This window comes from Dermacentor albipictus, chromosome 1 (assembly GCF_038994185.2).
Source record: "Dermacentor albipictus isolate Rhodes 1998 colony chromosome 1, USDA_Dalb.pri_finalv2, whole genome shotgun sequence".
In the NCBI taxonomy this organism is placed as follows: Eukaryota; Metazoa; Arthropoda; class Arachnida; order Ixodida; family Ixodidae; genus Dermacentor; species Dermacentor albipictus.
Genome location: NC_091821.1, coordinates 168,378,915 through 168,403,300, shown reverse-complemented (window position 1 = coordinate 168,403,300; position 24,386 = coordinate 168,378,915). Strand labels below are relative to the sequence as shown.

Here is a 24,386-nt window from a genome sequence, read left to right as displayed (position 1 = left end):
AACTGCTCGAGCGCACGATCGTACGCCCCGCGACGGCAGCGGTCTTTTGACATGCCGCGAAACGGCGGGCCTCTGCGATCTTTGTTGACTGCATGCCGCTAAACGAGTAGTTATGCCTGCGTTGTAGTAGCGGCCATCTGTCCCTTTTAGTAACTGGGAATAACTGATGCAATGCATATGAGCTCGCACGTACGTGCGAATCGCGCTGCAGCGCGAGCTCGTGCGCTGCTCGCTTGATGTAGGTTTTAATGACAGCGCTCGAACATCGATGTGCTGCAATCAATACTGCCTTGCTGCGCTGCCTCAGCGTGCTGGCTTGACATCAAGGATGAGCGCATTTAACTCTCTTAACCTGTGCTGCTCGTAGTGGAGTAGTGAATTGTCATCGAATGAGCCCGACCATTTGTGCTCATTTGCACACACCTGGTCACTTCACCACTTCGCACGTCCCTGTGGCCGGGTCTCGAATCGTGAATTAATTACCAGCCATGCCTGCTGCTATGTCGGTCTGCTGTCGGGAATGTAGGTGCAAAAGACCGAACTTTAGAACGCAGATAATTAAGCAAGCTTCAAGACAGGCGAAGCAGTCAGCATGGCGCGAAGTTTCGCTTACTCGGCGCGACGAACTGCAGCTATGCAGCGCGCCCGATGCTCCACTTCGTGAGGCCTTGAAGGAAAACAGTAGAATCTGATGTTGGGATTCAGGCCTTCTTGTTCATGGCAGCCCACGACGCAGAAGTAATGACGGTGACGCCTTTTCGAGGCTGGGCTAGGTCTCTCCGGATGGGCGTCACCGATTCCTTCTGCTCCTAGCATTACGTCCCACGGCACACGGAGAGTTCGTTTTCGTTAAACTATAGGCTGCGGCAAGCTCGCAGCGTGGTCGGCGTGGTCTGTGAGAAGTGACGAGCCTTTTCGCACTCGCAACAGGGCAGAAAAAAAGTGCGAATCGACGCAAAACTCGGCCTACAAACGTGCTTCGCCACAGCCAGGGTTCAATACGACCCAAGCTGGTACGACCCAAATGTCGTTTCCCGCGCCGCCACCAGGCGCCGCTACTATACCTCAAACTCCAGCGCAAGACGCCCATAACTACAGTGTACTAGATAGGGGCAGTGTGTTCAGACGGCGCCGCGCGCCACGCACCGCTTTGAAGCCGGGAGCGTAGACAGGTCCCGGATGTATGCGGCGGCGCTGCAGTCGCACGGGCTGTACGGATGCGTTCTCCGTGTGTTGCGGCCAGTTGCAGCGTGCTTGCCATGTGCTTGCTCAGAAGGGCTCTTGAGGGATTCCTCGAGTTTCTGTCTCGTTGGGAGTCACATGCAAAAGGATTGCCATTTGTTGGGCGTGTTGGTAGACTGACTTGGAAATCATATTTAGCGCCAGCGAACTAGGACAGAAGGGAAACGACACCACAATGCGCTAACTTCAACTTCTTTTCAGTAAACACCCGCCTATTTAACTGGGCATGGGTTAAAATAATAGGTGGGTGTTTCCTGAAAATCTAGCTGCTGAAGTTAGCGCATTGTGGTGTCGTCTCCCTTATGTCCTTCTTCGCTGGCGCTAAATATGCTTTCCATTGCAAAAGGACTTTGCGGCTTGAGCCAGACGACGGCAGATAGGCTCCGTGTGACATTGTGCAGCACTTTGGCTCTGTTAGATTACTTGGAAGGAGAGGGTTTTAAATACCTATTGACATCTAGACTAAGCCAATAAAAGTTGGAGAACTTCTTGTGTGGTAGTCGTGCGGATCCAACGATCACCCAACGCTGTCTCAATTTTTGATTGTTGTGAATTGCCTTTCTATGTATTGGCGAAGGCGATGCAAACAGCTAGGGAACACAGAAGTCAGTAAATATTTGGTATCGCTACTTCACTCACCTGATAATTCTGACAAGGAAGGGGACGTTGCGTAACAATTGACGAGTTAGTTTAAGCTGGAAATCTGACGCTGGTAGAGCAAATGCTAAACAATACTCCGGCAGAGCACCGGGCTTATGTGGAGGAAAGGAGTGATGACCGCCTCATCCATTATATATGGCAGGGTATGTCGCGCAGAAATTTTTTATTCGCACGAAATGTGAGGACTTTCGCTCTCTTCTTTTGCAGAACTCTAGTGTCAGTAGCAGCCTCAAAATTCACGACATTTGTGACAGGGGTGGATTGCTGTATCCCTCCAAGTTGCTTTTCGAAGCACTAAAGAAACTTGAGGGAATATATTTACAACCTTCTTCAGCAAAAAGGAGCTTTGCAGCGACAGCATAGTTGATGTCATGATTCTAGTGAAAGCTGTAAATTTGGCTATATATATATATATATATATATATATATATATATATATATATATATATATATATATATATATATATATATATATATATATATATATATATATATATAGCTTAAAATTACATGCTGATAATTTCACATCAACAGTTGTGCGTCTTAATGTCCTAACAAGGCTGCACTTTCACGTTAAAGGTGTTAATCAGTGAAGAGAAGCACCACGAAAAAAGAAATTGCACTTTATAGTTAGCTACACTGTTCTTAGCAGGCTGGTGCAACATATGTATGCGTACACTTCTTTGTGTTTTTCTTCTGAATGCACAACTTCTTCTGGTGCATTCAAAAAGCTAACTTTGTGAATATAATTAAAATGAATTAAGTAATTTATTTGCGCATTATAATTCCGGTGTAGGTCTCCGTTGTTTGGGTAGGAATGTACTTGCACTGTTTTTCTGTGTTTTGGCATGCTGTGTGTAGTTTTGCAGAGATCCCTTTTACTTGGCGTCATTCCTACCTGTTTTATTCGTTCCATAGGAATGTAGGATGTCGGTGTGTCTCATACTCGCACATAAGCCTGACGTTCGGGAACACTTCATGATGTAAATAAAAAAAAATCACGAATAAACTGTGCAAATGTAGTTGCGGGGCGCTCGCGAAACCGAATGAAAGAACGAGGGACAAATGTTTATCGCGAAAGAAGGTAAATGACAAGCAGGGAAGCTCTTTGGCTTTGGGCTATGTACGTACATATTGTTTTGCCTTCTCTCCTACAACAGCGGCTGAGGAACTAAGCGCTTGACGTTGGCTCGCGGATGCCGCGGCCGCTTTTTTATGAATGCGAACCGCAAAAGAAAATGTGCGCACCTGGAATCCGAGTTAGTTTAAATCAATTCGATGTCTTTAACTACGGCGTTATTTGCAGCCGACTTTTCTGTTCGAATAATTTCTAGTTACGTGGCAGCATGGCTCAAAACAAATTTAACGGCTTTACGCCACTACTTCGGTGTCTGCAAAACCTTTGCAGTTAGGTTAATAAATGTGTCTAATGGGCGTTGAGATGCGCTAGGAGTGCACATACAATTCATCTCTTATATGAAGTGAGTTTCGGGGATGCATCTTAACACCCGCAGATGATTTGCACGTCTATTTGATTGCGACAGAAAATGATTATCAAAATATCAGCATGCAGTGCTGGCGCTGCGCCGTACGTTCCGTACAGCCCATTAAAGCCCCTTGATGTTTGAAAGTAGCGACACTCTCCTCCTCACGGCGCTTTCCTCCTCGATTCTCCTCGCCCGCCGGCTGCGCACGGCACGCTATTCCTCCTTGGCTACCGCGGACGGGCCGCAGGATTCTATGGAGGCGTGTTATTTTGGGCCAGTTGCGCGCCCCAGTGGGGTTGAAAATTTTGAGAAATGCTAACAGCAGCATCGATAATGCTAGAGGCAACATTTATGACGAGGTTGGTTTTTTCCTAAAGCCGTATGAACGGGGTATACCGATGTAAAAGGAGCTTTTGAGGCGAGTTCTATACTCCAGACAATTTTTCTGCCGCATGATGAGATGCTTTATTTCGTGCGTCTGATATAGTATTGCTTGTGACACATCCCTTTGTGTGTGGCTTATTAAGCGAAAGCCTTAAACCTCTGTATCAAGGTCCCGTTGTGGGCTACAGAAAATATCGCGTGACCGAAGGAAGGCGGGAAGCGAACCAAAGCATGTGCAGCCGCGCATAGGAGATGATTAATGATTAGCAAAGTAATGATTGATTAGGATTGGATTAAGATGAATTCGGGTGTATTAAGGAGGGTTAAGGTGGATTAAAGTTGATGAAAGTGGATTACGGTGCATAAAGGAGGACAAGGTTGGATTAAGTTCGATGAAGGTGGGTTAGGGTGGATGAAGATGTGTTGAGGTGCATTAAGGACGATTATAGTGGATTAGGGTGGATTAAAGTGCATGAAGAAGGAGGAGGATGGATTAGGAAGGATTAAGTTGCATTAAGGAGGATTATGGTGGGCTAAAGTGAATTAAAGTGAATGAAGGAGGATAAGCGTGGACTAAAGTAGATGAATGTGGATTAAGGTGAATTAAGGACGATTATAGCGGATTAGGGCGGATTAAAGTGGATGAGGAAGTAGTAGCGTTGGTTAAGGAGGATTAAAGTGAATTAAGGAGAGTTAGAGCAGATTAAGGTCGATGACGTTGGATTAGGGTTCATTAAGGTGGACTCTCGTAGATTATGGTGGATTAAAGTGGATGAAGGAGGATTAAGGTCGATGAATGGGGATTCGGTGGATTAATGTGCATTAGGGGGATTATGGTAGACTAATCGGGCTTAATACTCAATGAACCCTTATTCACCTTAGTCCACCTTAATGCTCCTTCATCCACCTTAATCCAGCTTAATACTCCCAATCCGCCTTAATACAACCTAATCAATCTACATCGCCCCTAATGCACCTTACCTACCATATACGTTCTTAATCCTCCTTTATCAACCGCGATCCATTATAATCCGTCTTAATCCTCCATCATCCACCTTAATCCTGCTTAATAGTCCCAATCTACCTTAATACACCCTAATCCACCTCTATCAAACCTAATCCAGCTCTATGGTCCCTAATCCACCTTAATCGGTCTTAATTCTCCTTTAGCAACCATAATTCACCTTAATCCACATTAATCGGCTTTAATCCTCCTCCACCCACCTTAATCCTTATTCATGCATCTTAATCCTTCTTAAGGCACTCTAATACACCTTAATCTTCTTTAATACACGCTAATCATTAATCCTCCCTAATCCATTTTATGTCAATCACTAATGATTCATTAATTAACTTGGGCAATCATTCTCTTATGCAGGCGCAGACATGATTTGGGTCACCTCTGGCCTTCCTTGGGTCACGTGATACCTCCAGTTTACAAGGCGACCTTGAAACAGAGATCTCAAGGCTTTCGCCTTAAAACTTCAAAAAAACTCAATGTTGACTAGCTAACGCTCATCACCTGCAATAATACGGGTACACTTGTCACTAATTTTTTCAGGGCGCAAAGCACAATCTATAAGGCTGCACTTCCGAGTGAATAACAACAGTTCGCGACGTGTGAGGGGAATATTAAGCATACTGAGGACAACCGCAACATAAACGCTGGTGAGCGTTTATGAGCGTGGTGGGCGTGGTGAGCGGAAGAATGAAAAAAAATGCAGCATTACGGGATGCTTTGCTACGAGCTATAAGAAAGACGCCTCAGCTCGCAAACAACGCTGTTCTTTGTCGGAACAGTTCTTTCGGCCATTGTCATGCAGCCACTGCTTCCCTGCGCAAGCCGTCACGCTTTCCTTGTGGTATCATAAAAACGGCATAACCATCTTCAGGCTTCTTGCTGCAGTTATATGCGCAACAGCCCGGCATAGCGCTAGCACATATAGCAGGAAACACGGCGTACAACGTTCGCTACGCCGAGCTAAAGCGCCGAGCCAGCCGTGCTGAGGAGGAAAATGGCGCGAACGAAAAAGAAAAACACAAGCAAAACTCAAGATCCGCGCGTTTCCAAGGGCAACGGCAGGGAGACCAATCGTCGTGCAGAAAAACGGGGGCGAAATTGGTTACCGCGGGGGGAACGCACAAGGGGCGAGGAGGAGGCGAGGAGGTCGCGCGGCGGCGGCAGAGTTCAAAGAGTGTCGCTACTTTCAAATCATCAAGGGACTTTACAGCCCATGTTCCTACAGCGCCATCTCGTGCTATCTACATGAAGCGCCTCAGCGGCGAGGGCTTCCTGAACACACTGCCCCTATTCTAGTACACTGTACCATAACGATGTCGTATTGGGGGCGAGCAGCGAGCATAGTTTCACAGGATTTACGGAGCCGCCATCTGTCGGAAGCGCCTCACTTGCGTAGTCTGAGGGATAACGCAGCGTGCTCCGCATAGGGTTGGCTATCGGCGCTAGTACTCTCGAAAGGACAGAAGTATTTTACCTTTAAAATAATAATCTTGGACAAACAGAAATCTACTACATGCAGTACAAGGTGGGACACTGCGCGCGGTCGCCGCAATCGATTCCCCCGAAGCGGTTTCTTGCGTGAAAGGTAGGCAATCGCTGAGAAAAAACTATGTGCAATATGTTCTTATAGTGAGCTGTCTGTGTAACCAAATGGAGCACAGCAGAATGAAGCTTCAAATTAATGCAGCGATCGCACGGGTTCGCGGTGGCTGACTGCGCGTCTGCATTCATGTTCGCTCACAGTTTCGCTTTCGCTGCTAGCGCGTTTTCGCGCCGTGCCGTGGGCTTCATGCCGCAGTATATGAGCATTTGACAGTACGCAAGCAAGCATCGTTACATGGACACTATCAGTGCTGTTCAAAAATAATTTCATTATAGCTAGGCTTCGACGCCTACGGCGACTTAATAATAATTTTGATGTACCATCGCGACGATTTAGTCTTTTGTTGTAAAGTCTTGGAAGCTTCAATTATTTCTCAAGTTGCATCGCACTTTTTGTTTATCGGTCTTTATCGGTTTATCGGCGAGCAATTACCGGCTACTTCTTAATCCAGTACAATATATTCGTTGTCATGGTGCTACACAAGCATGAACATATTCCATGCCTTTTTTTAAATGTGCTTTTTACCGTTCCCTTTCCATTCAGAATCAGAATTCTAGTGAACTTTTTTTCTCTCTTTCTTTATTATTATCATCATAGGTGTTACACTAGTGCATACGCAAAAGACTGCTGGACCCAATATAGCCGCATGCTAGTGGATGGGTCTGAATATGCAAAATATAATAAACATTCGGTACAAGCATAAGGGGACCAATACAAGGGATGAATGCAACACATTAGCAAAAAAACAGAAAAAAAAATTTTTTACGGCATGCATAAAAATTATTACCAGTTACATAAATTATCAAACCCCAAACAACTAGAACGCCAAGCAAGAATACAGGCACAAAATCATTGGGTTATAGCTAATAAATAGTGCTTTGCCGAAATGTTGCGTTCTTTATTTTGGAAGGCATGTTGTTCCATGTCTTAACTCCAACAAATTCAAGTAGTCTTTTGCCATATACATTATGTATAGGAGGCAGGTCTAAATTTCCAGCGGCAGTATTTCTGGTAGCACGTGATGATGAAAAAAATATGAACACAGGGAAATGATGATTACGTTTAACAACACTGTTTACGTAGCTAGCTGTTTTATGCTCACGCATCAGATCGAATGGCAATATGTTTAGTTGATTGAACAGTGGCCTGCTGCAGGTGTATCGGTTCTCGAGTGCGTCATGATTCTTAATGCCCGCTTTTGTATAACTAAATGGAGCATAACAGAATGAAGCTTCAACATTCTATGGCTTCAATGCAGCCGTGCTCTGTCACTGCAGTGTAGATGCTGAAGTGCCGGGTCCCGTCACTGTAGTCATGCTGTAGCAATGCCTCCTTTACTAGATGCCAGCCGCGTTGTCCGTAAACTCGGTTCCTGGCCCTCTCCCGTTACTCTCCTCCGCGAAAAGGCAACGAGCGCCGCTTGTGGCGGACGTCTGCGTCACGTGCTGCGACCTCGGAGATTACCATGGCGTCTGTTGCAATCTCGGAGGCCCGCATCCGCCGGAAGTTGAAAAGGCAACAAGCGCCGCCTCACGAAATTTATGCTGAACTAACTTCAACTAAGCATGGCCTTCGCGATCGGCTCCGCGATCGGCTCCGGCGGCGCGCCGTTGCTGCGAATCGCGGAGGCCACGAACTAAGGGAACCGCCGCCGCAATGGGAAAGCGAGCAACGCGGCTGGCATCTAGTAAAGGAGGCATTGGCTGTAGTCACTACCTTTCTTGATTAAGCGGGACAATGTTTGTGTCGTATTTTTAAAGCTCAGTGCTGTTCGGCAACTCAGCTCCCGATTTATTCCTTTTTCTTTTTTTCTTCGATGAAGGAAAGTTGTTTTTTTTTTCTCCATAGTTATCTTTGTCTTTTTTTATTGCAATTTGTTTCATTCATAATTTTCACGACACCCGTCAATATAGTCCCCTTCGCGCAACTTGGCGTTGTGGGCGTGTGCGATGCTTGGCGTATTAAACACTCATCCTCGGCCAATGTGATCTTTGGAAGCTACATCCGCTATATCGGCTGGCTGTATGTCGGGAACGGGTGGCTGGAGTCGTGCATCTGACGTAGTATGAGCGATTCCGATGATACAGCGTCAGGGATCAAGTCGACGGCATCGTCAAGCAGAGCGGACACGAGTGCCGTGTCAACTTCATCTCCTCACGGCCGTCTATCGCATTTCGTCGACGACTCTTGTCTAAAGAACGTTGCTCTCGAGGACGATGCTAGCACTGCTGAGGAAACGAAGGCCCTTCGTGGCAATTCACCTGCAACTGTAGACACAACAATACAAGATGAAACACTGCAGACGAACGTTGTGCTCTTCTTTAACAAGTCGTATCCCTTCACCATCGTCGGCGCGCTTAGGATCGCCATTCTGGTTAGACTTCTGCTCTTTCTCTGACACATATGTTGCTTTCTTTAGACTCATTAGGATCTATTCAATGTAGTTTACCTCATTTGCTTTAGGAGTAACCTTTGTTTATTCACGCTCTGGTATACCTTCTAGCTGCCCCTCGTTGCTCGAATGATAATCACTGCCGAAGTGAACTAAAAAGAAGAGATAAATATTCTTAATGCAAAACTACGTATTTTCGAGTGAGATTTATTTTCTTAGTATATGCAGGGGTGATTTTCTGGATAAATTATACTGTGCAAAAAGAATGGAAAATGATTTGCGTGTAATACGAAGTTTGATATCCTTGCCTGTAATGCTGCTTGGCAATATCAAATTATTTATTTGAAAGCATACATACATTATGACGAACTTGTGGAAAGTGCATTTTCTGATAAGCATTATTTTTCCTTGCCAAAGAAAGAATGGATCCAGTCAAACGGAAAAGAAATGTTTCGATGTATTCCTTTGCACATATTTGAATAATACCATTGAACCAAGAAGTGCAGAAACGATGCCCATCCTGAGGTGCAGTCAACAGAGAACTGGTCAATCATTAAGTATCAAGTGAAACAAATTTTATATGTATAAAGGGCATTTTTCTTGCGTTATGTTCATTTTCAACTTGCTCCTTTTGTCCTTTTTCCTGTCATGCTGTGCCATTTAAGAACTAAGGTGCATTGCAAGTGCTGTGTGATAACACATTTTCCATATGCTATGGGCTCTATGTACCACGGCATTGTTGTGAGAGGGATAATCCAGTGGTAAAACATGCATATAGCTGCTGTATGTGCAGTTGCTGTCCCTGCTGAGCCTCATCTGCATAGCAAGTGCGGGGACCAAGGAATATGACGTCCTGCAGCTGCCACGGTCGGAACGTGTCCGCCTACACCTCTTTGTCTGTGTGCTGGCCTTCCTGCTAACAGCTGCTTTAATGATAGTGGACAACTCCTCTGTTGTCCACCTCCTGCCCCTGAACTGGGCCCTCATTGTAAGTTCTGTTTGTGCATATATAGCTGTATTTCATAAAGCCATGTAAACATTCAAAGGTAACATATTAATTGGGTCCTGCAGCACCTTTTCTTCAAACCTGAGAACTCACTGGATTGAGTGCAATGCCTTTCAGTGTTACAACAAGTGATTGAAGACCTTAACAGAGAGAGTGTAAGAGTAGGGTTCAAGTTTAGTATGCAGAAGACGATAATGATCAGTAGCCGGGCAAAGAACAAGAGTTTAGGATCGCCGATCAGCCTCGAGTCTGTGAAGGAGTTTGCTTACCTAGCTCAATTACTCGCAGGGAACCCTGATCATGAGAAGTAAATCTACAGAATAATAAAACTGGTTTGGATCGTATACGGCAGACATTGTCGGCTTTTGACTGGGAGCTTACCACTATCATTTAAAAGAAAGGTGTGCATTCTAGCAGTGCTAACATATGGGACAAAAACTTGGAGGTTGACAAAAAAGCTCGATAAAAGTTGAGGACCGCGCAAAGAGTAGTGGAACAAAAAATGTCTGGAGTAATGTTAAGAGACAAGAAGAGAGTGGGCAGGATCAGAAAGCAAATGGGCATAGCCGATATTCTAATTGACATTAAGAGGAAGCTTTAGCTCAAGTGCTCCTATCTAAATACATGTAAAAGGAGAATTCATTTTCTTGTAACCACTGCACTAAATTTGGCAGGGTTTGTTGCATTTACCCTGGAAAACTTAAAATCTAGTGACTCTTGGTTTCGGATTTTCAGTTTAGGTCGTCAATTTTTTAATAAAAATTGTCAAATATCAAAAATTTTCAGAAAGCGAAACTATCAAGTTTACAACTCTAGTGTTGCTTGAAATGAATGAATCAGTAAATGTTCATTTCGAGTAAGAGGTGGCCTGCAGCCAGCCTGAGAAGGGTGAAGTGTGAAAGGCCACTGACAAACTACCTTGGCCATGCTAGGGTCATTGGCAAACTCCCACAGGGATAGTAGCGTCTTCTTGGCATTGACCGGGAACCTCGTAGGATTGTATAAGCCTATCGTGTTCATCTCGGTGGTTGGTTAAAAACAAAAAAAAAATTGTTATGAGAGCAGTTTACCAACTCCAAAATTGCTTTGAAGGTGAAAGCTTGACTGTTTGAAAGTAATAGATTGTTTCTCTTTCCTTACTATGCCATACGAAATAAACCAAGTTGATCAACTTTTCAATCCACTGCCAGATGTAAACTTCAGAATTCTACAAACAGTGCCATGCACTGTATGAATCGACAAGGTCACTTTTATTTTCTATCGGATTTTTCAATCTTTGGCACATTAAGGAGTCTGGGAGGACTAAAGAAAGTTGCAACTGAATGTTACCCTTGAGCCACAGTACATATATATTTGTAACCTGTGTTAGAACGTTAAGCTGCAGAAGTAGTTTTGAATGACTGTTTCTGAAATTAACGAGAAGAAAGGGGCTTAACCGAGGAGCCCGATTTTTATTAGTGATATCATAAGAAGCCAACAAACACTGACATCAAAGACCACGTAGGGGAAATTACTTGTGCTTAATAAATGAAATAAAGAAACAATAAATTAATGCAAATGAAAGTGGATGAAAAAACAACTTGCTGCAGGTGGGGAACGATCCCACAACCTTCACATTTCGCGGGTGATGCTCTACCAATTGAGCTACTGCAGCGCGGTTTCCCCATCCACTTCCTTGGGTATTTATGTTTCCCAGTATGGAATCCTGGGAGTGTTAGCCAGCGCCACCACTGCCAGTAGTGAAATTGGTATTCATTTATCCTTAACAGTTCTCATTTGAAAATTTAGTTGCACGTTAAAGAACCCCAGGTGGTCGAAATTTCTGGAGTCCTCCACTACGGCGTGCCTCATAATCAGAAAGTGGTTTTGGCATGTAAAACCCCATAATTCATCGAAAATTCAGTGTGAAAACATAGTGCAATGAAAAAAAATATCATTTCCAACCATACATTGTTGGTTCCTTGAAACATGGATGTCCATCTTGGAATAGCCTTTTTGAATATATTAGGCAACTTCTTCAAGAAAATACCAGAAATGTTTATGCACAGAATGTACAATATCATGTGGAGCCTGTAAGAATTGGTGAAAAGAATGCTTTTCACCTAAGAAATTAACTAAATTCATGTACACAAGTGCAAATGTCATAATTCAAGAAGTTATGGCTATTAACTTGTAAGGGGGAGGATGCGGCACCTTATGAAAACAGTGTAAATAAGAGTAGAGTGCAGATGGCATACAAAAGACCACTAACGAATGATTGCTGATTTCAGGTGAAAGAAGTAGTGCAAATGTAACTGCTGAAAAGCACACCTTAGAAACATGATTACATTGCTGTTGACAGGAAACATACCTTTTATGAAGGAGTAGAATGGAAAATTAACTTGCGCAATTGTTTGAATTTTTCAAGGTACAGTTTTCTCCAAGATTTCACATATAGTGAGGTCAGTTTATTTTTCAATTATTCCATCTTGTACCAGCATAGACATAAAATCATTCAAGATATTTTGGTGTAGTATCAACAATCTGGTGCATATGTGTGAACAGGATAAAAAGCTTGCTTTGTAGGGAGGGCAGCCTCTTATTTAAGGGAAATGGTTTCATTTCATTTTCTACTTGCTTGACATGTCTTGATATATGCATTCCACTATGTGTGTGTGTGTGTGTGTGTGTGTGTGTGTGTGTGTGTGTGTGTGTGTGTGTGTGTGTGTGTGTGTGTGTGTGTGTGTGTGCGCGCGCGTGCGCGTGCGTGCGTGCGTGCGTGCGTGCGTGCGTGCGTGTGTGTGTGTGTGTGTGTGTACAGGGTGCACAAGGTATCTGTGAACACAGCTTTGGATTGCCATAAAACTGACACGCCCATTATATCTGTCAATATAAACTTTTTTTTTGTCAGGAAACTCTTATCATCTATCATATTGCCACCTTTTGTTTTGAGCCAGCAAATGGTCAGCATTGCGTGCTGTTGCATTCTCCAGGATAACGTACCTCACCGTTGCCGATCAGTTGTTACGACGCCTGTTTTTCGAAGCTCGACTGACGTTACTATTGGGTAGCGTGGCGTTGTCAGCAGGCTGCAGGCGTCCGGTAGACAAAGACGATCAGGCAAGGACGAGACGACTTCTAGTGCAAAACTTACACGGTTTATTCAATGGTTGGTGAAAGATGAGAAAAAGAGAATGAAGTGAAAAAGTACATTGCGGGGCCCTTTAAATAGGCCCACTAAAGTCGTAGGCGGGATATTGCTCACGCCAACATCACGTGATATGCACTGATTTCCACAGTGCTTGGCGGCGGCACCCACTCACCCGGCAACCTTTCACGAGCCCGCCTCCACAGGTAGAAACCAGCAGGTCCAGGACCGTACGCACTTATCCTTTCTTCTAGGCGATGTTGGTTTTATTTTTCTTTATTTTATTTATTCATACTGCAGGCCAACATACTGGCCAATGCAGGAGGGGTAATACAGTTGACAAGGTAATAACAATGCAACAAAGATAATAAAAAATGTGTATATAAACAGTGCATGAAAATGATGCAGCCCATAGCCACGTTACAAAAATCACAATGCTTCCCTTAGCACAGTAACTACAACAAAAAAAATTGCACATTTGAATTTATATGGGGATAAAAACGCTGTGCCAAACAACAATTGGGCACTAAACATAACTAAATACAGGAAATTTCACATAAGAAACGAGAAAAACACTGAAAAATACTGCTTATGTTTGTGTTACATCATCTGAAAAATAGTTTTCCCACCCATTTGTGAAGTTTCCCTATTGAAGTACATCAACAGGGAGAGAATTCCATTCATTTATAGTACACGGACAAAAACTATTCATGTGAGATTTTGTTTTAGTAAATAATGGCGTAAGTGAAAAGTTGTGTCTATGTCTTGTTTTTCGTGCACTATGAGGCGTTACATATTGAGCCATTTGAAGCCCGAGTTTTCCATTTATGATATGTAAAAACTGGAGACGACTAAATTTACGCCTGTGTTCTAGTGAAGTGATCTTATTCCTAAGCATTAGTAAGGATGGAGAATCCTCTCTTTTATATTTGCCAAAGATAAATCTAACGGCCTTCTTTTGTACACGTTCCAAATTCATTATGTCCTTTTTGGTATGAGGGTCCCATACAACCGCTGCGTATTCAAGTTTCGATCGCACAAATGTGTTATATGCTAAAATTCTTGTGTTTACCGGTGCCTTTATATGTTTCCTTTTCAAGAACCATAATTTGCGCCATGCTGCTGAACATGTAAGGGAAATATGGTCTGATCAGGAGAATCTGTTATTGAATGTGACGCCTAAGTATTTGTATTGTTCAACATCAGTTATTTTTGTGTCGTTTAGAACATAAAAAAATATACTAGGTTGCTTTTTCTTGTTACTCGCAGCAAGACTGTTTTATGTACATTTAATTCCATCCCCAAAGTTTACACCAATTGGAAATTGCAATAACCGACTTCTGCAAGCATGCGTGATGGTTTCGTGAAGCAATTTTTTTAAATATGACACAGTCATCTGCAAATAAATTAACATGCACATCATAGGGGATTTCGTCTATTATATCATTAATATAGATCAAAAATAAAAGCGGTCCTAATACGCTGCCTTGTGGTACACCCGAAGTTGCCTAACGGACACTTGAGGAACATTTATTAATTTCTACAAGCTGCTGCCTGTGTCGGAGATAGGCTTGGATCCATGATATAATATTTAATGGCAGACCAATGCACTCGAGCTTGTAGATTAATTTTTCTAGGGGTACCTTATCGAACGCTTTGCTAAAATCTAAAAAGAGCATGTCAACTTGTCCGGACGAGTCAAGTACTTCAGAGATTTCATGAACGACTGACACAAGCTGAGTTGAAGTCGATAATCCCTTTCTGAACCCATGCTGTAGTGGGGATAGGACATTGTGATCTGTCAAATACTGACGAATAAAGCCTGCGACAATGTGCTCTAATAATTTGCTGCATGTGCTTGTAATAGAAATAGGATGATAATTTGACACCGTGAGGCGATCGCCCTTTTTATAAATTGGGACAACTCTTGCCTTACGCCAATCTGATGGTATCTCTGCTAAATGTAAGGATAATTTGAAAACATCTGTTAAGAATACACATATCTGTTCTGCATACCTTCGTAAAAATGCATTCGGAAGCTTGTCAGGGCCTGCAGATTTCCTAACGTTGATATTAAGGAGCATTTCCAAGACACCTTCTCGGGAATTTGTTATATCACCTAAGACAGACCTATTTGTATTGGACCGTTCAAAATCATCTAGGTCAGAGAATACACTACCAAAGTAATCATTAAAATACTCAGCAATTATGTGGGCTTCTTCAATAATTTTATCATTAATGTTTATTTTATATTCTGCCTCTTTTGATTTACTTAAATAGCGCCAAAACTTTTGTGGAGCATTTGAAATGAAATCAGCAAGACTATGACTGACGAAACTTTCTTGTGCAGCTTTAACTTTTCCCAGTAATTCATTTTTTAATTGTGTGATGTGCGAACTCCTTGTTTTTTTATGTTTTTGTTTCATTCTTTTCAGCTTCCGCCTAGTTTGGATGATATCTCTGTTGATCCAAGGGTTTGATAAATGTTTCTTGACCTCCTTCAATGGAATAAATCTTTCAATACAATAAGTAATAGTCTCCCTGAACCTTTGCCATGAAAGCTCGACATCATTGTGGACAATGTTAAGGTGCAGGTCCAAGTAATCAATAATCGGTTCATCATCTGCTTTAGCATAATCCCCAATCTGAATATCTTTTCGGGGTAGTCTGACATTATTCAAGGCCATCAGTGACGAAAAAGAAATCAGTTTATGGTCGGAAATGCACGTTTCAATTTCGACGGTTCCTTCACCAAAAACTTTGCTGAGGAATAAGAGGTCAAGAATATTACCTCCCCGAGTACATACACTGACAACCTGCTGAAGACTGAAAGTTAGCATGATATCAATCAGTAAGTCAGAGGAAAGACTGTGTACATAACTCCAGTTTTGCCATTCTATTTGTGGCAAATTAAAATCACCTGCAATTAAGCTTTTTCCTCTATATTTCAAAAGGTGATCATATAACTATTACATAAAGTGATCACCAGCATTTGGTGTCCGATACACAGAACGTAATATGATTCGCACACCCCAAACAGAGACACTCAAAAACAAACTGTCATGACTATCTATCTGATCTAATTCCCTTGCAACAACACTATTCTTTGCAATAACTGTGACACCACCACCTCAGGAGGACCTATCTTTTCTCAACAGCTGGTGGTTTGGCCAAATGATTTCATCATCATGTACTCCGTCGTACAACCAAGTTTCAGATATAACACACACATGAGGATCGTATACTAGTAAAATATCTTGCAGTTTCTCTATTTTGTTGACTATACTTTGGGCATTTAGTGAAAGCAGCCGAAACTGCTTCGACTGTGACTGCTAGTTGGTGTGGTTTGGTCACAATTCTGCGCTCTCTTTTTTCTTTGAAATGAGTTTCCGCGTGTGCTGTACGTCATCCCAAAAGAACAAGTCGTCATCAACGAGAATCTTATTATGAATAAGCCTAACTTTTCTGCCGATGTCTTTTTCTTCTTTCGCATTGCTCCAAAGCAGATGACGCTTGCACAGCGTGTCTGTGCAATAATCATTTTGCAACGATATGCCTGTTCCTTTCAATTTGCGTGCGTTTTTCAAGAGAGCTTGTTTTTCAGAATAATCCTGTAAGAACGCAATGACTGGCCTTCATGTGGGTGCGTTCCCAAGTCAGTGAATTCGCACCACAGATGTATAGTTTATTCCTAACTTGTCTTGAAAGACATCCCAGACAACCTTATCCTGCAGTACCGCTTCTGTTTCATTCGGATCCTCAGAAATTCCAAAAACTACCAAATTCGAACGGCGGCTGCGGTTTTCCAAATCAGTAAGTTTTTCTTGTTGCGTTTTAAGAATTTCCTGTACTGCAGTCACAGTCGCATTTACTTCGTTCTTGTGGTTTTTTGCTTTTAATTCAATCATACTGCCTTGCAAGTTGTTTAAACGCTTTTCAAAATCATGTATCGCTTTCTCCATCGACTCAAGGCGTTCTTTCAAAGAAGCAATGTCTTCTCTAATTGCTTGTTGGCCACTTATTAATGACTGGAACATTTCCTCAATGGTTGGACCCGGGTTCTCTTCTATATCGCCACATACTAAGAGCTTGCAAGAATTTAAACACTCATATGCAATACTCATACACAGATGTGGGCATGGCAGTACAACCAGAAATCTGTCATCACTCCGTATTGTATTATTGTAACGAACCTGTACAAGAAGTTCTCCTGTAGAGAAGTTCTCCTGTAGAGCTTGACAATTCGAGGAAAGGGCGTCTGGTTGTAAATAGGCGGCTGATCCATTGTCCCTGTTGACGTCTTCACGAGCGTGCCTCCGCTGGTGGCAGCCCGGGGGTTCTGTCTGGTTCGCGGAAAGGGTTTTCACGCACACACACAAAGGGGCCTGTGAACACTGCGGGGCGTCCACCAGACCAGCATCCACTCGAGACAACCACCGTAGACTAGGCATCCATCCTTCATTGCGCTTAGGCTTAGGCACACACACGAAGGGGCCTGTAAGCACTGCAGGTCCCTGCCAGACCGGTCATCCACTCGAGACAACCATGGCAAATTAGGAATCCATCCTTCGTTTCTATGAGGCATGGTGGTGAAGCATCCTTTTTGCCTGGGGTGTTACATGCCAACCGTAACAGTGCCCAGCAAAAACAACGAAGAAGACAACGAAGTCAAAGATTCAGCGCCAGCTGGAGAACCATCCCTTCGTGTCTGGAATTTTTTGTGTCTGGCTGCTAGTACTGTTGCTTACTTACTCTTGCCTTAGCACGTGACAAACTGGTGGAGGTGCTGGGTAATCTAATCTATGTACCAAGCCCCTCCGAGCAGCAGGAGCTCCAGCCCCGCACTGGTGGTTACGCCTGTACACTGCGCCAGCAGAAAGATCCGTGGACAAGCCCCTGAGTTTGGACTCCTCCCAGAGAAAATGGCAGCTCCAACTACCCCAACCGGTATGGAAGGCACGATGCCGATTCATTGTACGCTACTCAATCCGTGAATGCCAAATCCCTTCCACGGTGCCATACATGAGGATGTTGAAGATTGGCTGGTGCACTATGAAGGTGTTGCCACGTTCAACAAGTGGGATGACGCAGACAAACTGAAAAACGTATATTTCAGCGTTAACGATGGCGCACATGTTTGGTATGAGAACCGTGCAGATGCCCTAACTTCATGGGCAGAATTCAAACTCCGGCTTCTTGAGACGTATGCGAGCCCTGATCGAGAGTGAGCTCAGCGTGATCTCCAGTCCCGTATACAAATACCAAACAAAGGTGTCACAATGTATGTCGAGGACATGGCGTGTCTCTTTCGACGAGCCGACCCCAGCATGTCGGAAGAAAAGAAGGTACGGTACCTGATGCGCGGAGTGAAAGAGCAGCTGTTCGGCAGTCTCGTGCGCAGTCCTCCCAAGACTGTGTCAGAATTTCTTCATGACACCGTCACCATGGAACAGACTCTTCAGCAGCGGGCACCATCATATGAACGCTAAGTGAACGCTGCCTCACCTACGGACTTCTGCGGAGCTGTCAGGGGCCACGTTGATTTCTTTTGAGAGCTCATTCGTTTCATAATCCGCGAAGAACTCCAGAAGCTGTCGGTACCCTCACAGCCAACGCTCAGCTCCTTGTCCAGTGTTCTTCGTGACGAAGTTCAGCATGTGCTAAGAGAACCACCCTTTAACACAGAAGCTCGACCGCCAAGAACTGACAGCCCCCGTATGTCATATTCGCAAGCTTTGAGGCAACCTGCCCCACCTCCCTCCCCACTTCACACCGAGTACCCGGCCATGCTACAGCCCATTCAAGCGGCCTCATATTACCAGGACCACCGACAGGTCCCAAGGAAATCAGACATGTGGCGGGTACCTGATCGCCGTCCTCTTTGCTTTCACTGTGGCGAAGCTGGGCATGTCTACCGAGAGTGCTCCTATCGAGAGCTCGGACTGCGCAGATTCTCAGCAAACAAGCTGCGACCTAGGTTCGGCCAGTGTCTTCCTGAAATTGAATATGTTACCCAGCAGCACGGATCCCCATCAGCTTGACACCAGTCACACTCCCCTTCGCTGCTGCGGTTTTCTCCGACTCGCCCCAAGTATTCAAGCTTGGTGCAGCGTCGGTTGCCCAGCCCGCGCTGGGAGAACTAACCACAGCGGCCTTCGGGAGCAAGGCCACTCAGTCTGGACGTGCTCAAGGACCCCTACTGACGCATACGCAGACCAACACCACTGATCATGAGAAGGTTTCATGGAAGAATGAAAATGGGTTGGATCGCATACTGCAGACATTGTCAGCTTCTGACTGGAAGCTTAACGTTATTATTGAAAAGGAAGGTATACAATCAGTGCATTTTACCAGGGCTGACACTTGGGGCTGAGACTTGGAGACTAACAAAGAAGCTTGAGAACAAGTTAAGGACCACGCAAAGAGCAATGGAACGAAGATTGCTAGGCATAATGTTAAGAGACAGAAAGAGAGCGGTTTGTATCAGAGAGCAAACGGGTATAGACGATATTCTAATTGACATCGAGATAAAAAAAATGGAGCTGGGCAGGTCATGTAATGCACCGGTTAGATGACAGTTGGACCATTAGGGTTACAGAATGGGTACCAAAAGAAGGGAAACACAGTCAATCACGGCAGAAGACTATGCGAGGCGATGAAATTAGGAAATTCGCAGGCGCTAGTCGGAATCGATTAGCGCAAGACGGGGGTAATTGGAGATAGCAGGGATAGGCCTTTGTCCTGCAGCGGACATAAAGTAGGCTGCTGTTGCTGATGATGATAATGAAATGTTAGACTGGAATGAGTCATTGTGGCACAAAAGCCAGCATGCTCAAAATGGGCCACTTTGGCCCATTATAGTTTGTGTATAAAGCAAATGAGGAAACATTATTGCACCCACATTTTTTCCAACGTAAGCGAACTTCCCTCCAAATTTTTTTCAAAAATTGGAACTGGAATTTTTCAGAAATGTATTTTTTAATACTTGTTTATTTAAACATTTTTTTCTTCTGTTGTGTTTCATGTAGAAGATAATATTTTGCATTAATGTTGCAAAGAGAATGCTGTATGTTTGACACTTTTTCAAGTTTGCGGGAAATGAAAACACGTCAAGACGCATCAAAGTTGGAAATTTTTCTGATTTGGGCCACGTTTGGGATTTTCTTACATTTTTTTCGTTTGTGCACAGCATAAGAATAACGCATGGAACTCATTTACGGTGAATCGTGTTAAAATGAGCAGAAAAGTTTGCATTTAGATCGCTCGTGAAATAAAAAGTATCGTGGTAAGCAATCGGGGGACGCTCGTGCTGCCACCTTCTAATATTTTTTTGGCTTGCTGGGAACACCTTTCGGGGATGAAATTTTCAGTTCCATGCAGTTTGAATATTCCTACACGATATATAAAAGAAATCAGACAAAACAAACATTTCGAGCAGACGTGCATGTTTGATCTCTCATGGAGTCACCCACCTGTTACTGTTTCCAGCATGTTTCTTGAGCACGACTACATTCAATGCTGATCGGAAAATTCGGATAAAAAATGTTACATTGCAGTTCCCATGTTAGCACTGTATGACTGGACACTCAGACCAGTAAGCTTTCCATTGCACTAAAAGAATGGGTACCACAAAACTGGTTGTTAGTCCCTTTAAGTCTGCTTTATTGTGAACTTTTATATTGTACATTCAGGGGTGTGATCGGAGATGGTTGTTCGGCGCATTCGTTCGGTTACCGGCGCGCGCAATTGGCCTACTCCGCACCGACGTCACCAGCCGTGGGGCGCGGCCACGTTTTTGGGGACGTCAAAATGATGACACGCTCCTGTTAATCATCCTCCCACCGAGCATTTCGTCTCCTAGGCGCTGAACCCGATGGGAGCTGGGATGTTTGGAGCAATCATACGGCTTCGCATGGCACGTCTGGTGGATTGGATTGGATCCAACCGGCGGCTGCGGCATGGCATGTTTGGATCCAATCCATAGTTTAATTCGAGAAAATGGCGCTTCCGTTCAGAAATTAGGTTGTTGTGCTGGCGTTTCTAGAGGAAGGAGGAGAGCGGGTGGCGGTGCGAAACGCGTTTGAAGAAATGGCAGAAAGTGAATACTGGCGTCGTTTTTGTTTCTCGGAACAATATATTTGTTGGTTGTACAGAGAAATAGACCCCATCATTGATGCCAGCGAGCCACTGGAATGTTGTCGCTGCCTCTTGAAAAGTGTGCCACTCTTCCTGTCGTTTCATTTTCTTTTTTCTTCTCGCTGTGTGCGACACCACCTAGGGACAACGCAAAGAAACTAATGGTTATAAATTGCAGTAGTCACACGTACTACTATTTGAAAATGTGTTTGGGCTTGAGAAGAAAAAACAAATTTTTTTAGATAAAGATTTCATTCATTTAGAAGACGAGAAACATTTCATTTTGTAGTATACTGTCTGCAAGCAGATGACAAACGAAGGAAGTAAACTTCCGGAGAGGTCACCGCTTCCTGATTGGCTGCTCTCTCCGCCCCGCTGTCACATATTTTGCATACTGCCACTTTGTGACGTTGCAGCAACCGAACAGAACGTGTATTGAACAAAATGTCTCCGATCGCGCCCCAGGTAAAAAGTAATTTTTTTGATGATCTTCTGTTGTTTTGTGATAGTATCTGTTAGATATCAGTATGCATCTCACTGTGCGTGCTAATGCTTTGCCATATGCATCATGCTTTTTTACAGGACACAGTGCTGTGGGGAGTATTGGCCCTACTGTTTCTGGTCTCATCCTCACTGCTGATGCACAGCAAGGTGCTTTATAGACAGACGTACTTTACCATTGTTGACTGGACCTGCAGCCTTTTTGTTGTCTCTGGGGTTAGTACAGATCCATTCCCTCCTATTAAGAGGTACATAGAATGATGTACTCTTGTACTTTCCATTATGGAATTGAATATTGTGACATTTGGTTAGCCACTAATATGAACAAATAAGTCTTAAAAAAGTACTTACACAAAACTGTCTCTCCCCCCCCCCCTTTAAGGCATCTCTGTCATCCCTTTAATTACATTATGAAGCTTGTTTTTTGACAGTGCAAGATATTAATCGTAATTCACACGAAGGGAAATGTGGCTTCGGGTTCAAAGCACGACTTTTCCTTACATCACAGAAATAAGAGGTAATAGTCACAAGGTGTCACAAACCACTGATGGGCTGGTGAATTGACACATTGCAGTGGTCACAAGCTGTGTTGCTGACAGCTAGACACATGCCATCGTATCAGTCATGCTGCTGCCATATTGAAACAATAACTGAATCTAACGTAATAGTTCTGCAGAAACCCGCAAGGTTTGTTGACAAATTCGACTTTGCCCTGCTATCTGCTAGCCGCCTGGTTAGCTCAGATGGTAGAGCGGCTGCCCCGGAAAGGCGGTGGTCTCAGGTTTGAGTCCCAGACTAAGACGAATTTTCCTTCAACTGCGCGGCTTTTTTTTTTTTCGAGGAACCTGTACAGGTTTCCCTTGTAGCAATTGCTATGATTGGGTGGATGTCTAATTTTTCCTTAATTAGTAACTGAATCTGTCAACCTCGTGTATAAGGCAGGGGTGACTTCGAGGCTAAAGATTCTAGGAAAAAAAACCTCGCCTTAATATTCGAATAAATACGATACGCTTAATGATTCCAGTAACATCTTCTTTTCTCTATAACACCAAGGGGGGTATTCTTAAGCAATCACTTTCTGGGTATTATCACTTTTGTGAGATTTTGTGCAACTTGGCACCAGGCACATTGATGTATACAACAGCGTTCTTGGCACTGTCAGCCGTATGTGCTGGCATGTTCGGTGCCAAGTTACACGTAATCTCTTGAAAGTGATTATGTTTCTCAAAGTGATTGCTGGAGAATACCGTCCTAACAGTCTCTTTGGGTGTCACATTAGTACCTATATAAAGAACCATAAGCTCTATGTACTGCTTAGTGCATGCAGAAGTGACTAGCTTTCACTTTTTCTTTTTCCTGGACACTCATTTATAGATAGCATTACATTTAGGTAAGGATATAGCTAGTATGCTTTATTTTACCATGCGACCTCTCTCCAACCAAATTTTTGTAAGTTATGGCTTCATAAGCTGTTTCTTCAGTTAGGGAACAATTATTTTTGTTAAAGGATTACTGACAGGAAATTTTTCTCTTGTGCTTATTGCTTTATTGGATAGTCATCAACACAGTTATTACGCTATGAAGCCTGAGTTCCTTGAGAGTGCAACATGTAATTAATTGCATTGCCTTTTAATGCAACCATTTCAAAACGCATGCCAAGAGTAGCACAGTTTCAGACGTGAAAAAGGAGACTCATCATGTCATTGAAACCTGTTGTAGAGGTCTCGTGGTACCAGGTACCACTGGTATGTATGCAAACACTGTGGCCATGATGTGGAAAGCTGAGTCCATTCAGCACTTGATGGGACAATAAGGGAAAGCATGACCCCTTGTCTCAAGGAAAGTGCACAATTGGAAGGGCTGATTTGACAGCCTTGGAGATACGGTCATTGTAGGACCTTCAAACACCACACCGAGCTGACTGACGGACTCTTAAGTTTGTGATACCACTGGACTGTCACCTCTGCTTTTGGTGATGTGTTGTCTCCTTTTTCATGTCCAAAGCTTTGCCGCACTTGGCACACATTTTGAATGAGTCGTTTAAAGGCTGCAGTAATTAATTATTTATGCTGCTCTCGAAATATTGAGGCCTTGTACTGTAATTGTGGAGTCTACAGCTACTTAAAAATGCAAAAAAAAAGTAACAACAATTTTTCCTGTCAGTGCTCCTAGACCAACTCCAGTTCAGAAACTCCCTGTTATAGTGAACGTTTTGCTTGACTCCACCTGGTGTACTGTCATGGGATCCCATTTTCACTGCATAACTGCTTTCTTGTTATGTTCATTGTTGCGGTTCACAGTCAAGATACATAGTTTAAAGTGTCGTGGTGAGTGTTCAGTCTGTTTCTTGTTTCAAGCTGGGCTCCATGATATTTTTTTGAAAAGTTAGCAGAATGGTTAGGCAAAGATTTGGATAAAACAGGCCAGAATGTTGTAATATCATTTATGACTTGCAGATTGCAATTTTTCCCGCAGATATTTGGTCTGGGCTGTGTATGCTCCTGCCTTGCTCTGGGAGTGCTGCGTTTTCTTCGGCCCAGGGCCCCTCTTCAATGCCTGTCCCCGGCTGTTGCCAGTCAGGACATTATGATGTCACCCATAACCACGAGTTGATGCCACTGCAACACAACATTCATTGTGTGGGATTGCATTCCTATTCTGTATGTGTGTCTGCTTCATATTTGCATTCACCCTTGCTTTACGCCTTTCTGTGGCTTCCTTGTAAATATGTTTATTTTAGTTGACTGCAACTTTTGTACTAGAAAAAACTATGTTAAAAGCAAAGGATCTCAATGGCAATTCTGACACCATTGTCTTGAAATGCTAT

At 43.6% G+C, this 24,386-nt stretch overlaps 1 protein-coding gene across 1 annotated transcript; it reads left to right on the top strand.

Moving 5' to 3' along the window:
- Positions 1–8,286: 8,286 nt before the first annotated feature.
- LOC139059986 (uncharacterized) lies at positions 8,287–24,172 on the top strand. Its single transcript, XM_070538652.1, has 4 exons — positions 8,287–8,771; positions 9,568–9,777; positions 21,641–21,775; positions 24,035–24,172. Exons 1-4 carry the CDS (start codon positions 8,463–8,465, stop codon positions 24,170–24,172), a joined length of 792 nt encoding a protein of 263 aa, XP_070394753.1. The 5' UTR covers positions 8,287–8,462.
- The last annotated feature ends 214 nt before the right edge of the window (positions 24,173–24,386 follow it).